Source organism: Mobula hypostoma, chromosome 4 (assembly GCF_963921235.1).
Source record: "Mobula hypostoma chromosome 4, sMobHyp1.1, whole genome shotgun sequence".
NCBI classification, from domain to species: domain Eukaryota; kingdom Metazoa; phylum Chordata; class Chondrichthyes; order Myliobatiformes; family Myliobatidae; genus Mobula; species Mobula hypostoma.
In genome coordinates this window covers 92,983,426-93,000,879 of record NC_086100.1, presented here as the reverse complement: position 1 = coordinate 93,000,879, position 17,454 = coordinate 92,983,426, and the positions used below count along the sequence as shown (strand labels likewise).

The 17,454-nt window shown below is 45.2% G+C and overlaps 1 protein-coding gene across 4 annotated transcripts in view; it reads left to right on the top strand.

Moving 5' to 3' along the window:
- Positions 1–17,454, top strand: part of LOC134345461 (solute carrier organic anion transporter family member 2A1-like) — a 321,454-nt gene that overhangs the window by 133,933 nt on the left and 170,067 nt on the right. For all 4 annotated transcript variants that reach the window (XR_010017703.1, XR_010017702.1, XM_063046160.1 and 1 more), the window contains one exon: positions 7,933–8,031. Coding sequence is in view for 2 of the 4 variants with exons in the window: in XM_063046160.1 (XP_062902230.1) it covers positions 7,933–8,031 (99 nt within the window). In the remaining 2 variants the exon portion in view is untranslated. The remainder of the gene's footprint in view (positions 1–7,932; positions 8,032–17,454) is intronic.

Below are 17,454 nucleotides of genomic sequence, written 5' to 3'. Positions count from 1 at the left end.
AGAATTCGGAAGAATGAGGGGTGACCTAATTGAAACCTTTTGCATGTGAAAGGCCCTAGTAGAGTGGATGTGGAGATGATATTTCCTATGGTGGGTGAGTTTAAGACCAGAGGATACCTCGCAGAATAGAGGGGTGCCCTTCTAGAATGAAAAGAAAGAGGAACTTTTTGAGCCAGTGAGTGGTGAATCTCAGGAATTTGTTGCCAGAGGTGGCCAAGTCATTGGGTAGATTTAAAGCAAAGAAGGGTTGATTAGTCAGGGCATGAAGGGATATGGGGAGAAGGCAGGAGATTGGGGCTGAGAGAGAAAATGGATCAGTCAAGATGAAATAGCAGAGCAGACTTGATGGGCCAAATGGCCTAATTCTGCTCCTGGGTTGTATAGTCTTACGTTCTAAAATTGGCCTTGTTCCAAATTGGGACAGCAAGGGTGGTTGGTCAAGAAGGTTCGGTAGCTCGGCATTCAAAATGAAGTAGTAAATTGTATTAGACATTGTGGGAGAGGTTCTAGAGTGGTGGTAGAGGGCTGCCTCTCTGACTGGAGGCCTGTAACTGGTGGAGTTCCTCAGGGATTGGTGCTGGGCCTGCTGTTGTTTGTAATCTATATCAATGATCTGGATGACAATGTGGTTAAATGGACTAAGAAATTTGAAGAAGACACCAAGATTGGGGGTGTAGTGGATAGTGAGGAAGACAATGAGAGCTGGCAGCAGGATCAGGACCAGCTGGAAAATGGCATATGGAATTTGATGCAAACAAGTGCAAGGTGTTGCACTTTGGTAGGACCAACCAGGGTAGGTCTTACACAGTGAATGGTAGGGCACTGAGGAATGCAGTAGAACAAAGGGACCTGGGAATAGAGGTACATAATTCATTGAAAGTGGTGAAACAGGTAGATAGGGTCATAAAGAAAGCTGTTGACATATTGGCCTTCATAAATCAATGTACTGAGTACAGGAGCTGGGATGTTATGTTGAAGTTGTATAAGACATTGGTGAGGCCTAATTTGGAGCATAGTATGCAGTTTTAGTCACCTACCTGCAGAAAAGATATAAATAAGGTTGAAAGAGTACCAAGAAAATTTACAAGGATGTTGCCGGACTGGAGAACTTGAGTTGTAAGGAAACATTGAAAGTGTGTATGGAACCAGAGGAAGTAGCAGAGGTACTTTACTTTCTGGCTAAACAAATTCCTCCTCATCACCCTTCTAAATGACTGTTGAATGCATTGCCAAAGCCGGCTGTGGAGGCGAAGTCAATGAGTATATTTAAAGCAAATCACCTACGGTCTGTCCGCCAGAGAAAGCAGGATCTCCCAGTGGCCATACATTTTAATTCCACATCCCATTCCCATTCTGACATGTCTATCCACGGCCTCCTGTACTGTAAAGATGAAGCCACACTCAGGTTGGAGGAACAACACCTTATATTCCGTCTGGGTAGCCTCCAATCTGATGGCATGAACATTGACTTCTCTAACTTCTGCTAATGCCCCACCTCCCCCTCGTACCCCATCCATTATTTATATACGTACATTCTTTCTCTCACTCTCCTTTTTCTCCCTCTGTCCCTCTGACTATACCCTTTGCTCATCCTCTGGGTTCCCCCCCCCACTTTTCCTTTTCCCTGGGCCTCCTGTCCCATGATCCTCTCATATCCCTTTTGCCAATCACCTGTCAAGCTCTTGACTCCATCCTTCCCCCTCCTCCTATCATTTTGGATCTCTCCCTCCTCCTCCCACTTTCAAATCTCTTACCAGCTCTTCCTTCAGTTAGTCCTGATGAAGGGTCTCGGCCTGAAACGTCGACTGTACCTCTTCCCAGAGATGCTGCCTGGCCTGTTGCGTTCACCAGCAACTTTGAGGTGTGTTGCTTGAGTATATTTAAAGCGATTGTTGATAGGTTCTTGATTAGTCTGTATATTAAAGGTTACAGGGAGAAAGCAGTAGAATGGATTGAGAGGGTGAATATATCAGCCATGATGAATTGACGGAGCAGATGTGATGGGCCAAATGATCTAATTCTGCTCCTATGTCATATTGTCTTATGTTATAAAATTAGCCGTGTTCCAATTTGGGATCCGAACATGTAGACCTGTCTTTTCCTTTTCCAACACTATCTTTAAGAGAATTTTGGTAACTAGAGCCAAAGTGCTCCGTAACTGCCACTTTTGTTACTTGCTCTGCTTTGCTCTCTGAAAGGCAATTCAGTATTGCACCCTCGCGAGCAGGGTTCTCTAGATATTGAATTAAGAGGTTATCTTGGACACATTTCACTCGTTGTACCCCAGACAGGCCTTTAATACTCTGGGTGGCCCAGTCAATACAGGGAAATAACACCTGTTATTCTTTCAACTGTGAGCAATTTCTCTACACAACAGTTCCTCAAGTCCCTCCTGACTATTGGGTAGTTGACAATACAACCTAGTGGAGTGATCCTCCCCTTCTTGTTTCTAAATTCTGCCCATTGGCCTTAACCAGTAGATTCCCCAAGAATGCTGTCTGTGACTACTGCTGTTATGCCCCCCCCCTTATTAAAAACAGCAGAGATCAGTGAGAATTTTTGAAGACTTGGCAAATCTGTCAACATGGAATGTAATGGCTGGCTCAGAATCCCCAGCAATGGTCCATGGGACTATGAACTCTCTGATTGAACGGTCCATGAACTCTCTGGTTAACATCTGCTTAAATAGTAGTGAGGTCAGAGATGGTATTAAATAGGAAATTAGAAATGTGTGCAATAAAGGAACAGCAGTTATAATGGGTGACTTCAATCTACATGTAGATTGGGTGAACCAAATTGGTAAAGGTGCTGAGGAAGAGGATTTCTTGGAATGTATGCGGGATGCTTTTTTGAACCAACATGTTGAGGAACCAACCAGAGAGCAGGCTATTCTAGACTGGGTTTTGAGCAATGAGGAAGGGTTAATTAGCATTTTTGCCGTGAGAGGCCCCTTGGGTAAGAGTGACCATAATATGGTGGAATGCTTCATTAAGATGGAGAGTGACATAGTTAATTCAGAAACAAAGATTCTGAACTTAAAGAGGGGTAACTTTGAAGGTATGTGAGTCGTGAATTAGCTAAGATAGACTGGCAAATGACACTTAAAGGATTGACAGTGGATATGAAATGGCAAGCATTTAAAGATTGCATGGATGAACTACAACAATTGTTCATCCCAGTTTGGCAAAAGAATAAATCAAGGAAGGTAGTGCACCCGTGGCTGACGAGAGAAATTAGGAATAGTATCAATTTCAAAGAAGAAGCATACAAATTAGCCAGAAAAAGTGGCTCACCTGAGGACTGGGAGAAGTTCAGAGTTCAGCAGAGGAGGACAAAGGGCTTAATTAGGAAGGGGAAAAAAGCTTATGAGAGAAAACTGGCAGGGAACATAAAAACTGACTGTAAAAACTTTTATAGATATGTAAAAAGGAAAAGACTGGTAAAGACAAATGTAGGTCCCCTACAGACAGAAACAGGTGAATTAATTATGGGGAGCAAGGACATGGCTGACCAATTGAATAATTACTTTGGTTCTGTCTTCACTAAGGAGGACATTGTTACGTACCCCGTAACTGGGTTGCCAAACCAGCAGAAATGGATCACTCAGTTGGAGTCTGGAGTACTAGAACTAAGAAAGTTTTATTAAAGAAACAAGCAACACATTAATCGAAAGGATAATAAATGCAACAGTTCAGCGATGATAAACGCACATGTGCACAGAATTAAGATAACAGCATCAATCAAGCTCTATCGTTGTCTAGGGGTAAATGACCAATTTCAAAATGACTCAAAGTTCAGTCCAGTTAGTAGTTCAGTTCGCAGTAATCGTTGCCATGGCGATGGACAAGGTGGGGGAAGAGAGACAGAATAGGAACAACTGATCATTCAGAACGGCTTCACTCACAGACCAGCGGGATGGCTCACAAACAGCATTTGGGCGGGTCCTTGGTGATGTCACCTGAGGTCACCGACTGTGACCCCTCCTCCAGATGCGGTTGATCCTCTGCAGTGAACCCGGCACCCAGGCAAGGGCGGACACACACCGGGTTCCCGCTGATCGTACCTTTCCACCCTGGTCGTTGTCTGGTACTTCTCACCCACTCGTGAGAAGCGTACCGCTTCCAGGGTCTCGTTACCTCGGGTGGCGTGTGTGTCTGTCTTAGCGAACCTGTCCCTTTTTATCCCCCTGCTGGGGTATCGCCTGTCCATCACTTCAAACAGTTCAGGGTTCAAAGGGGGGAGCCGCTCCAGACAGCTCTCTCTCCCACATCCCTTCATTACACATCTCCAGACGCTGCTCCATTGTTCCTTATCTCTCCTTCCCCTGAGGGCAGGTGGCAGACCAACTGCTGATGCCACTGATGCTAGCCCAGGCCAGCAAACATCTTAATTTTATGTGTATTCTCGTAACAACATAAATAATCTTCCAGAAATAGTAGGGGACAGAGGGTCCAGTGAGATGGAGGAACTGAGCGAAATACATGTTAGTAGGGAAGTGGTGTTAGGTAAATCGAAGGGATTAAAGGCAGATAAATCCCCAGGGCCAGATGGTCTGCATCCCAGAGTGCTTAAGGAAGTAGCCCAAGAAATAGTGGATGCATTAGTGATAATTTTTCAAAACTCGTTAGATTCTGGACTAGTTCCTGAGGATTGGAGGGTGGCTAATGTAACCTCACTTTTTAAAAAAGGAGGGAGAGAGAAACCGGGGAATTATAGACCGGTTAGCCTAATGTCGGTGGTGGGGAAACTGCTGGAGTCAGTTATCAAAGATGTGATAACAGCACATTTGGAAAGCGGTGAAATCATCGGGCAAAGTCAGCTTAGATTTGTGAAAGGAAAATCATGTCTGACGAATCTCATAGAATTTTTTGAGGATGTAACTAGTAGAGTGGATAGGGGAGAACCAGTGGATGTGGTATATTTTGATTTTCAAAAGGGTTTTGACAAGATCCCACACAGGAGATTAGTGTGCAAACTTAAAGCACACAGTATTGGGGGTAAGGTATTGATGTGGATAGAGAATTGGTTAGCAGACAGGAAGCAAAGAGTGGGAATAAATGGGACCTTTTCAGAATGACAGGCGGTGACTAGTGGGGTACCGCAAGGCTCAGTGCTGGGACCCCAGTTGTTTACAATATATATTAATGACTTGGATGAGGGAATTAAATGCAGCATCTCCAAGTTTGCAGGTGATACGAAGCTGGGTGGCACTGTTAGCTGTGAGGAGGATGGTAAGAGGATGCAGGGTGACTTGGATAGGTTGGGTGAGTGGGCAAATTCCTGGCAGATGCAATTTAATGTGGATAAATGTGAAGTTATCCACTTTGGTGGCAAAAATAGGAAAAGAGATTATTATCTGAATGGTGGCCGATTAGGAAAAGGGGAGGTGCAATGAGACCTGGGTGTCATTATACACCAGTCATTGAAAGTGGGCATGCAGGTACAGCAGGCGGTGAAAAAGGCGAATGGTATGCTGGCATTTATAGTGAGAGGATTCGAGTACAGGAGCAGGGAGGTACTACTGCAGTTGTACAAGGCCTTGGTGAGACCACACCTGGAGTATTGTGTGCAGTTTTGGTCCCCTAATCTGAGGAAAGACATCCTTGCCATAGAGGGAGTACAAAGAAGGTTCACCAGGTTGATTCCTGGGATGGCAGGACTTTCATATGACGGGGGGATCTGATTGAAACGTATAAGACCCTAAAGGGATTGGACAGGCTAGATGCAGGAAGATTGTTCCCGATGTTGGGGAAATCCAGAACGAGGGGTCACAGTTTGAGGATAAAGGGGAAGCCTTTTAGGACTGAGATTAGGAAAAACTTCTTCACACAGAGAGTGGTGAATCTGTGGAATTCTCTGCCACAGGAAACAGTTGAGGCCGGTTCATTGGCTATATTTAAGAGGGAGTTAGATATGGCCCTTGTGGCTACGGGGATCAGGGGGTATGGAGGGAAGGCTGGTGCAGGGTTTTGAGTTGGATGATCAGCCATGATCATAATAAATGACGGTGCAGGCACGAAGGGCCGAATGGCCTACTCCTGCACCTATTTTCTACGTTTCTATGTGTGCAAGACCTGATTTGCTTATACATAGAACATTACAGGCCCTTCGGCCCACAATGTTGTGCCGACCCTCAAACCCTGCCTCCCATATAACCCCCCACCTTAAATTTCTCCATATACCTGTCTAGTAGACTCTTAAACTTCACTGGTGTATCTGCCTCCACCACTGACTCAGGCAGTGCATTCCACGCACCAACCACTTTCTGAGTAAAAAACCTTCCTCTGATGTCCCCCTTGAACTTCCCACCCCTTACCTTAGAACCATGTCCTCTTGTATTGAGCAGTGGTGCCCTGGCGAAGAGGCGCTGGCTATCCACTCTATCTATTCTTCTTATTACCTTGTACACCTCTATCATGTCTCCTCTCATCCTCCTTCTCTCCAAAGAGTAAAGCCCTAGCTCCCTTAATCTCTGATCATAATGCATACTCTCTAAACCAGGCAGCATCCTGGTAAATCTCCTCTGTACCCTTTCCAATGCTTCCACATCCTTCCTACAGTGAAGCGACTAGAACTGGACACAGTACTCCAAGTATGGCCTAACCAGAGTTTTATAGAGCTGCATCATCGCGGCTCTTAAACTCTATCCCTCAGCTTATGAAAGCTAACACCCCATAAGCTTTCTTCACTACCCTATCTACCTGTGAGGCAACTTTCAGGGATCTGTGGACATGTACCCCCAGATCCCTCTGCTCCTCCACGCTACCAAGTACCCTGCCATTTACTTTGTACTCTGCCTTGGAGTTTGTCCTTCCAAAGTGTACAGCTTCACACTTCTCTGGGTTGAACCCCATCTGCTACTTCTCAGCCCACTTCTGCATCCTATCAATGTCTCTCTGCAATCTTCGACAATCCCCTACACTATCTACAACACCACCAACCTTTGTGTCGTCTGCAAACTTGCCAACTCACCCTTCTACCCCAACATCCAGGTCGTTAATAAAAATCACAAAAAATGGAGGTTCCAGAACCGATCCTTGTGGGACACCACTAGTTACAATCCTCCAATCTGAACGTAATCCCTCCACCCTGACTCTCTGCCTTCAGCAGGCAAGCCAATTCTGAATCTACCTGGCCAAACTTCCCTGGATCCCATGCCTTCTGATTTTCTGAATAAGCCTACCTTGTGGAACCTTGTCAAATGCCTTACTAAAATCCATATTCAACACATCCACTGCACTACCCTCATCTACATTCCTGGTCACCTTCTCAAAGAACTCTATCAGGCTTGTTAGACACGATCTGCCCTTCACAAAGCCATGCTGACCATCCCTGATCAGACCATGATTCTCTAAATGCCCATAGATCCTATCTCTAAGAATCTTTTCCAACAGCTTTCCCACCACAGACGTAAGTCTCACTGGTCTATAATTACCTGGACTATCCCTACTACCTTTTTTGAACAAGGGGACAACATTCGCCTCCCTCCAATCCTCCGGTACCATTCCCGTGGACAACGAGGACATAAAGATCCTAGCCAAAGGCTCGGCAATCTCTTCCCTCGCCTCGTGGAGCAGCCTGGGGAATATTTCGTCATGCCCCGGGGACTTATTTGTCATAATGTATTTTAACAACTCCAACACCTCCTCTCCCTTAATATCAATATGCTGTCTGCACCATAGACTTTACAGCAAGCAATATGAAAAAAATTAACAGTGCCAGATGATGTCACTGTGTATTCACCTGAGAAGTAGATGAACTGCATCATGCTCCAGGATGTGTGCTACTGCTGCACCAAATATCAAATGGATTTTGGCAATTAGATCATTAGAAAGTTCCATCTGTCAATACAAAATGATTTTGTAGTGCATAAAGAGTTTCTGGGTCAATTTTTACTTAGTCAATTGTGTCTTTTCTTTCTGTCTTCTTCAGCAATCCTGTTTGCAATATCTGTCTTTGGACCTTCATTTGGATATTTACTTGGGTCTGCGACTTTACATTTATATGTGGACCTAGATAGAGTGAATCCAGGTAAGTGGAAGTCATTTAAAGATGTTTGTTCTAGAAACAAAATAAGATCATTTCACACATTTTTATCGATTGTATTTATTTCGTGATGGTTTCGGGAGTAGGCTCTTCCAGCCCTTTGAGCAACCCTCGACAACCCTAATTTAACTCTCACGGGACCACTTGCAATGACCAGTTAACCTACATAGTACGTCTTTAGACTGTGGGAGGAAACCTGAGCTCCCAGGAAAACCCATGCATTCCATAGGGAAGACATACCGACTCCTTACAGAAGAAGCAAGATTGAAATCTGAACTCTAAACTGTAATAATGCTGTGCTAAATGTTATGCTACCCTGGTGCCCAATATTTTTCTGTATGGTAGTAAAAAACCCTTAGTTTTTCCAAGAGAATTATCATTTAATTTGTGTAAATGCAAAATAAATGATATATGAACAAATATTTGCAAAATATACATGCATCTTTATAATTTATTTACTTGCTTATAAGCAGTATTCATGAAACAGGATGTCATGTCAGCAGTGATAGTGTTAGTGATATCCTAAGGGCAACATTTAAGGAAACAGTGATTATACTACTGTATTGTTTAGAAACACTTCAGCAGGAGAAAGATTTAGAGGGAAAAAGTCAATTTCAATGACAAAGTAAATTGAAATAATAGATGGACTTCGCTGGAATTAATAAAATTCTTTTTGGCTAATTGGTTAATTAACCATTTAACACTGTACCAAGATACAATGAAAACTTTGTCTCACATAATGTTTGTACAGATAAAATCATTACACAATGCATTGAGACAGAATAAAATAATAAAAATAACAGTGCAGGATAAAGCGTAAAAGCTACAGAAAAAGTGCAGAGCGGGTAACCAATGAAGCGCAAGATCATTACGAGGTAGATTCAGCCTACTTCTGATAGGACTGCTCTGTATTTACTCGGTTTTTAGTATTGACACAGATGAGGAAAACTTGAATGAAACAAAGATGAACAGAGTTGTCAGTAGACAAAGTGGCATGTAATCAGTGATTCAACTTGATTTTGAGCTTAGGTTCAGCGGCTTGAACCTAATTGTAATTAGATCACTTTCTGTGCAGGGGCAGCCAGCAGCACGGCTGTGTTTCACAGCTCTGGTGACCTGACCTCTGTTACCTGTCTAGACTAGCAACACACACACACACACACACACACACAAAATGATTCAGTAGGCCCAGCAGCATCTATGGAGGGAAATTAACCATTGGCATATTAGGAAAGATGGTGGGGGGAGTAGGAGGAGCATGAGCTGATAGGTAATAGGAATATCCAGGTGAGAGGTGGATGACGCAAACACGAGGAAATCTGCAGATGCTGGAATTTCAAGCAACACACATCAAAGTTGCTGGTGAACTCAGCAGGCCAGGCAGCATCTCTAGGAAGAGGTACAGTTGACGTTTTGGGTCGAGACCCTTCGTCAGGACTAACTGAAAGAAGAGCTAGTAAGAGATTTGAAAGTAGGAGGGGAGGGGGAGATCCAAAATGATAGGAGAAGACAGGAGGGGGAGGGATGGAGCCAAGAGCTGGACAGTTGATTGGCAAAAGGGATATGAGAGCATCATGGGACAGCAGGCATAGGGAGAAAGAAAAGGGGGAGGGGGGAAAGCCAGAGGATGAGCAATAGTGAGAGGGACAGAGGGAGAAAAAGGAGAGAGAGAAAAAGAATATGTGTATATAAATAAATAACGGATGGGGTACGAAGAGGAGGTGGGGCATTAGCAGAAGTTTGAGAAGTCATCAGGTTGAGAAGTTCATGCCATCAGGTTGGAGGCTACCCAGACGGAATATAAGGTGTTGTTCCTCCAACCAGAGTGTGGCTTCATCTTTACAATAAAGGAGGCCGTGGATCAACATATCAGAATAGGAATGGGACGTGGAATTAAAATGTCACATTTTAACTGCCGACAGGACATCAACCGTCTCGACTTCACTGCACCTTGTTCCCATTCCAGCCTCACTCCTTCCAAACGCTCTGCTCTCCACTCCCTCCGCACTAATCCTAACCTTACTATAAAACCTGCCGATAAGGGGGGGTGCTATTGTAGTCTGGCGTACTGACCTCTTACTTGCCGAGGCACAGCTACAACTTGCGGATACTTTCTCTTATTTAGCCCTCGACCGTGACCCCACTAAGGAGCACCAGGCCATTGTCTCCCGCACCATCACCAGCTTTATCCGCTCAGGGGATCTCCCATCCACTGCTACCAACCTTATAGTTCCCACACCCCGCACTTCCCGTTTCTACCTCCTACCCAAGATCCTCAAACCTGCCTGTCCTGGTAGACCTATTGCCTCAGCTTGCTCCTGCCCCACCGAACTTATTTCTGCATACCTTGACACTGTTTTATCCCCCCTTGTTCAATCCCTTCCCACCTATGTTCGTGACACTTCTCACGCTCTTAAACTTTTCGATGATTTTAAGTTCCCTGGCCCCCACCGCTTTATCTTCACCATGGATGTCCAGTCCCTATATACTTCCATCCCCCATCAGGAAGGTCTCAAAGCTCTCCACTTCTTTTTGGATTCCAGACCTAACCAGTTCCCCTCTACCACCACTTTGCTCTGTCTAGTGGAATTAGTCCTTACTCTTAATAATTTCTCCTTTGGCTCCTCCCACTTCCTCCAAAGTAAAGGTGTAGCTATGGGCACCTGTATGGGTCCTAGCTATGCCTGCCTTTTTGTTGGCTTTGTGAAACAATCTATGTTCCAAACCTCTTCTGGTATCCGTCCCCCACTTTTCCTTCGCTACATCGACGACTGCATTGGCACTGCTTCCTGCAGCATGCTGGGCTCGTTGACTTCATTAACTTTGCTTCCAACTTTCACCCTGCCCTCAAGTTTACCTGGTCCATTTCCAACACCTCCCTCCCATTTCTAGATCTTTTTGTCTCTATCTCTGGAGACAGCTTATCTACTGATGTCTACTATAAGCCTACTGACTCTCACAGCTATCTGGACGATTCCTCTTCTCACCCTGTCTGTTCCAAAAATGCCATCCCCTTCTCGCAATTCCTCCGTCTCTGCCGCATCTGCTCTCAGGATGAGGCTTTTCATTCCAGGATGAGGGAGATGTCCTTTTTTAAAGAAAAATGCTTCTCTTCCTTCACCATCAACTCTGCTCTCAAACGCATCTCCCCCATTTCACGCACATCTGCTCTCACTCCATCCTCTCGCCACCCCACTAGGAATAGGGTTCCCCTGGTCCTCACCTACCACCCCACCAGCCTCCAGGTCCAACATATTATTCTCCGTAACTTCCGCCACCTCCAACGGGATCCCACCACTAAGCACATCTTTCCCTCCCCCCCCCTGATTTCCGCAGGGATTGCTCCCCACGTGACTCCCTTGCCCATTCGTCCCCCTCATCCCTCCCCACTGATCTCCCTCCTCGCACTTATCCTTGTAAGCGGAACAAGTGCTACACATGCCCTTACACTTCCCCCCTTACCACCATTTAGGGCCCAAGACAGTCCTTCCAGGTGAGGCGACACTTCACCTGTGAGTCGGCTGGGGTGATATACTGCGTCCGGTGCTCCTGATGTGGCCTTTTATATATTGGCGAGACCCGACGCAGATTGGGAGATCGTTTCGCTGAACACCTACGCCCTGTCTGCCAGAGAAAGCAAGATCTCCCAGTGGCCCCACATTTTAATTCCACATCCCATTCCCATTGTGACATGTCTATCCACGGCCTCCTCTACTGTAAAGATGAAGCCACTCTCAGGTTGGAGGAACAATACCTTATACTCCGTCTGGGTAGCCTCCAACCTGATGGCATGAACATTGACTTCTCAAACTTCCGCTAATGCCATTCCCATTCTGATATGTCTATCCACGGCCTCCACGAAGGGTCTTGGCTCGAAACGTCGACTGTACCTCTTCCTAGAGATGCTGCCTGTCCTGCTGCGTTCACCAGCAACTTTGATGTGTGTTGCTTGAGAGGTGGATGACAGCTGGGTGAGCAAGGGGTGAATTTGAATGATGTGGAAAAACTTAAGAGGTGATAACTGTGAAACCCCTGGTTTCTTTGGCTGTGTAAGTCTAGAGAAGACAACTTCTGGCCCCTCCAAACTCGTGAGATTGAGGCGTGCCCCCACCCCAAACCCCTGTTTGTGTGAATGCTGTGTAATTCGCTACCCTGTTACAAATTAGTGTCATGAAATAACAGACAGCACACCGCATATGATTAAAAGATGTATATTTATGAATCTTAACTAAATGGTTAGTAAAGAATAACAATAAGAGAAGGGCTCATTCTAATTAAACAGTCAAATGTGCACAAGTTGGAGCTCATCTTGAACTTCTCTGTCACTCACGAGCTGGGCCTCGTCAGCGTGAATACTCACGCCACCTTCCGGACGTTGCTCACAATCCATCTAAACAAATCCGGTCTCCCACCGGATCTTATCCTACGACCAGTTCTCTCTTCATCTCCCACCAAACAAAAGGCCAAGAACAACCTTACTGTCTCTCAGCAAGAAAACCTCCCGCTAATTGGATGGCACATCATCCCTTATCTTCAGAATTAACCCAAACAAGCTGAAGTGGAGCAAGCTGAAAACAAGCAGCTCTTACAGAACTGCCAAAATGAAACACATAGAGTATCATAGTAAAAATATGAACCAGGGCATTACAGGTGGAAAAGGCAAAGAGCTTAAAAAGTTGGAATCTTTTTAAGACGGAAGTGGCGCACTCTTAACAGAGAGAGAGTGGGAGTTTGTAGACAATATGGTGAAGTGGAGTTTAAAGACCAGCGAATCCTGTGAGTGTGGCGAAAGGGTACAGAGCATTGAACAGGTTCTGCGCAACTGCCCACTCTCACCTGATTTAGCTGACATTGACCTGCTCAACATCAACCGAACAACACTAGAGTGGCTGGCTGTCTGGTGTGACAAGCTATGATGATAGGAGAGTACAGGAAAAAGGGAAGGTGGTGGAACCAGAGGGAGAGAGGTGTGAGTGATAGGCATGTTGTGGGATGGGGGAGGGGAAAGGAAAGAGTTAATGAAGGCAGAGTGGTAAGGAGGGGGTAACAAGGAGGTGGTTACTGAAAGTTAGAGAAATCAACATTGATGCCATCAGGTTGGACACTACCAAAATGCAATACGGGGTGTAGTTCCTCTAATTTGTGTCAAGCCTCAACATGGCATTAGAGGAGGCCGTGGACAAACCTGTCACTGTAGCAATGGGAACCATCCCACTCCTGGTCTCTCACACCTTTCACTGCCAACCATTCCCCCTTCACTCTTCCCACCTGTTATGGCTTCAATAAACAAATGGATGAGCAATAATTTCCTAAAACTAATTGAAGATAAAACTGAAATAGTTTTGGTTGGTCCCAAAGCCAAAGAGATAAATTTTTGATAAACTTGAGAACTTGACTCCAGTTGTAAAATCAGAAGTAACAAACCTGAGTGTCAGATTTTAATTTTAAATCCCACATAAATTAAGAAATATTGCAAAGCCGTCCGTTTCTGTCACGTAATGAAAAACTAAATTATGCCTTATATCAAATAGATCTAGATTACTGGCCTTCCAAAGCAATCTATTGACAAACTTCAACTCATTCAGAATGCCACTGCTGGATTTTTAACTGAAACCAGGATGAGGGAGTATATCGCTCCCATCCTAGCTACCCTGCACTGGATTCCAGAATCTTTCAGAATTAATTTTAAAGTTCTTTTACTTATTTTTGAAACTCAGTGGTCTGGGACTGCAGTACATCACAGAATCTTTTTCGTTTTATAACTCTGCTTGAGCTCTCATGTCTTCTTCTGCTGGTCTCTTAAATTTTAACAGTCTCCCTCAAAAGATAATTGGCAAGTCAGCTTTTTATGCTCCTAGACTGTAGAATTCGATATCTAATTCGATATTGAAACCTATCGAATTATTTAGATGGTGGCACGTATGTATCACGAGGCTTAGTGTCTTACCAGATTTCGAAAAATAGTGTTAATTTATCTGCTTGTTTCCTGCGTGTTTGCTCGATTCGGCTATGCGAACTACACTTACAGCAAACAGTCACTTTTGGACATTAACTATCGATGCACCAACACAGTTTTGGACTATCCATTCAACTTCGACCAACTACCTCCTGCATTCAACTCGCTCCGACCGGAAGGGCCCAGCATCGAGACCGTAAACAAATACGGGGGAAGCTTGGAGGTTTGCGTGCTAGGCTAAGGCTAAATCCACACTGGCCAGCACTACCCAGCATCTTCCTCTGACGAACAAGCTGCACGAACTAAGGACTTGGATCCTCACACAAAGAAGACTTATGGATTGCAACGTCATGTTTTTTATGGAAACGTGGCTAAACAGTGATAACTCAAACAACATGGTGGAACTGGAAGGGCACACGGTCTTCAGGGCTGACAGAGCTGCAACAGTGACAGGTAAAAGTAGGGGAGGTGGTTTATGCATCTACGTGAATCGATCATGGTGTACTAACTCTACCATTGCTGTCACAGTTTATGTACACCGGATGTTAATGCTAAAGTAGCCGTGAAAGACCTCAGTGCCGCTATTAGCAAGCTGCAGACATTGCATCCAGACGGAGCCTTTATTGTCGCTGGAGATTTTAATCATTGTAACCTACGTACCATGCTTCCAAAATTTTACCAAAATGTAACATGCATCACAAGGGGAACCTCAGATCATGTCTACACAAAATTGGCTGATGCTTACAAAGCCACTACCCTCCCCCACCTGGGACAGTCCGACCATCTTTCATTGTTTCTGATTCCCAAGTATAGCCCGGTCATTAAACGTGTGAAACCCACAATGAAGACTATTTAGATCTGGCTGGAGGGTGCTGACTCTGCTCTTCAGCACCAATTCCAGCACAAAGACTGGAGTGCATTTGCTGCCCATGCCACCACAGACTCTCAGATTAACATTGATTTATATGCCAACTCTGTCCTTGAGCACATCAGCAAGTGTGTAGATAGAGTGACATCACAAAAACAAATAAAAGTTTTCCCCAATCAGAAACTATGGAAGAACAGAGGAGTCTGCCTCCTGCTCAAAGCCAGAGATTCAGCCTTCAGGTCTTGAGACCGGGTCAACCTGAGGAGGGGAATCTCTCAGGCTAAACACATATACAAAACAGAGAATCAAGAAGCATTTCAACTCCTCAGACCCCCAACACATGTACTTTATACTTTATACTTTATTGTCGCCAAACAATTGATACTAGAACATACAATCATCACAGTGATATTTGATTCTGCGCTTCCCGCTCTCTGGATTACAACTATTGAACATTAAAAATAGTAAAAATTAGTAAATATTAAAAATTTAATTATAATTCGTAAATAGAAAAATGGAAAGTAAGGTAGTGCAAAAAAGCCAAGAGCAGGTTCGGATATTTGGAGGGTACGGCCCAGATCCGGGTCAGGATCAGTTCAGCAGTCTTATCACAGTTGGAAAGAAGCTGTTCCCAAATCTGGCCGTACGAGTCTTCAAGCTCCTGAACCTTCTCCTGGAGGGAAGAGAGACGAAAAGTGTGTTGGCTGGGTGGGTCGTGTCCTTGATTATCCTGGCAGCACTGCTCCGACAGCATGCAGTGTAAAGTGAGTCCAAGGATGAAAGATTGGTTTGTGTGATGTGCAGCGCCGTGTTCACGATCTTCTGCAGCTTCTTTTGGTCTTGGACAAGACAACTTCCATACTAGGTTGTGATGCACCCTAGAAGAATGCTTTCTGCGGTGCATCTATAAAAATTAGTGAGGGTTTTAGGGGACAGGCCAAATTTCTTTAGTTTTCTCAGGAAGTAAAGGTGCTGGTGGGCCTTCCTGGCAGTGAACTCTGCTTGGTTGGACCAAGTCAGGTCACTTGTGATATTGACCCCGAGGAACTTAAAGCTTTTGACCTGTTCCACTTGCGCACCACTGATGTAAATTTGGTCGTGCAGTCCGCTACTCCTTCTGAAGTCAACAACCAATTCCTTCGTCTTGCTGATGTTGAGGGATAGGTTATTGTCTTCGCACCATGCCGCCAGGTTCTTAATTTCCTCTCTGTACTCAAACTCATCATTACCCGAGATACTGCCTACAATTGTTGTGTCATCAGCAAACTTATATATTGAGTTTGATGGAAACTTGGCTACACAATCATGGGTGTACAGTGAGTACAGCAGGGGACTGAGTACACAGCCTTGTGGGGCACCGGTGCTCAGAGTGATTGTAGAGGAGAGCTTGTCCCCTATTTTTACAGCCTGGGTCCTGTCTGTGAAGAAGTTGAAGATCCAGCTGCATATCTGAGTGCTAAGGCCCAGGTTCTGGAGCTTAGAAATCAGTTTATTTGGAATGATGGTATTAAAGGCAGGGCTGTAGTCAATGAAAAGGAGCCTTACGTATGCGTCTTTATTCTCCAGGTGTTCTAAGGAGGAATGTAGGGCCAGAGGGATGGCATCTGCCGTTGACCTGTTGCTCCGGTAGGCAAATTGCAAAGCGTCGAGGTTGATCGATAGGCTGAGGTTGATGTGTACCATAACCAATCTCTCGAAGCACTTCATAGCAATTGATGTCACAGCCACAGGTTGATAGTCATTCAGGCATGCCACCTTGCTCTTCTTCGGCACTGGGATTATTGTTGCCTTCTTAAAACACGAGGGGATCTTACGGAGCAGTTGAAGATGTCAGCAAACACTCCAGCTAGCTCGCTTGCACAGGCCCGGAGAACCCGTCCCGGGACGCCATCTGGGCCCGTTGCCTTCCTTGGATTTATCTTCAGGAAGGCCTTTCTAACGTCCTCCTCGGTAATGATAAATCTCGATGCCACCAGGTCCTGTTCATCCAGAGGGAGCGGGACGCTCCTCTTCTGTTTGAATCTTGCGTAGAATATGTTAAGTTCGTGAGGAAGAGAAGTGCCACAGTTATTGATATTCCCAACCTTTTCTTTGCACCCAGTGATCTCATTTGGACCCTACCGTAGTCTACTGGCATCCCGCTGGTTAGCCTGGGCTTCCAACTTGGCTCGATATTGCCTCTTGGTGCCCTTAATGGCTTTCCGGAGTTCACGCCTGGATTGCATGTAGCGACTGGTATCCCCGGACCTAAAAGCTGCAGCTCTAGCCTTAAAAAGGGACTTGACCTCATAATTCATCCAGGGTTTCCGGTTAGGGAATACCTGGATCGTCTTGCGAGACACACAGTCTTCCGTGCATTTGCAAATAAAGTCCATGACAGCTGAGATATACTCACCGAGGTTAGCTGCCGAGTCCTTGAATACTAACCAGTCCACCGATTCAAAGCAGTCACGGAGGACCTCATCCATTTCCTCCGTCCAATGCGACACTACTTCGGACACCGTGACCTCCCACCAGTTTCTGTTTGTAAGCCGGGAGGAGGAGTACGGCCTGATGGTCCGATTTTCCGAAGTGAGGTCGTGGG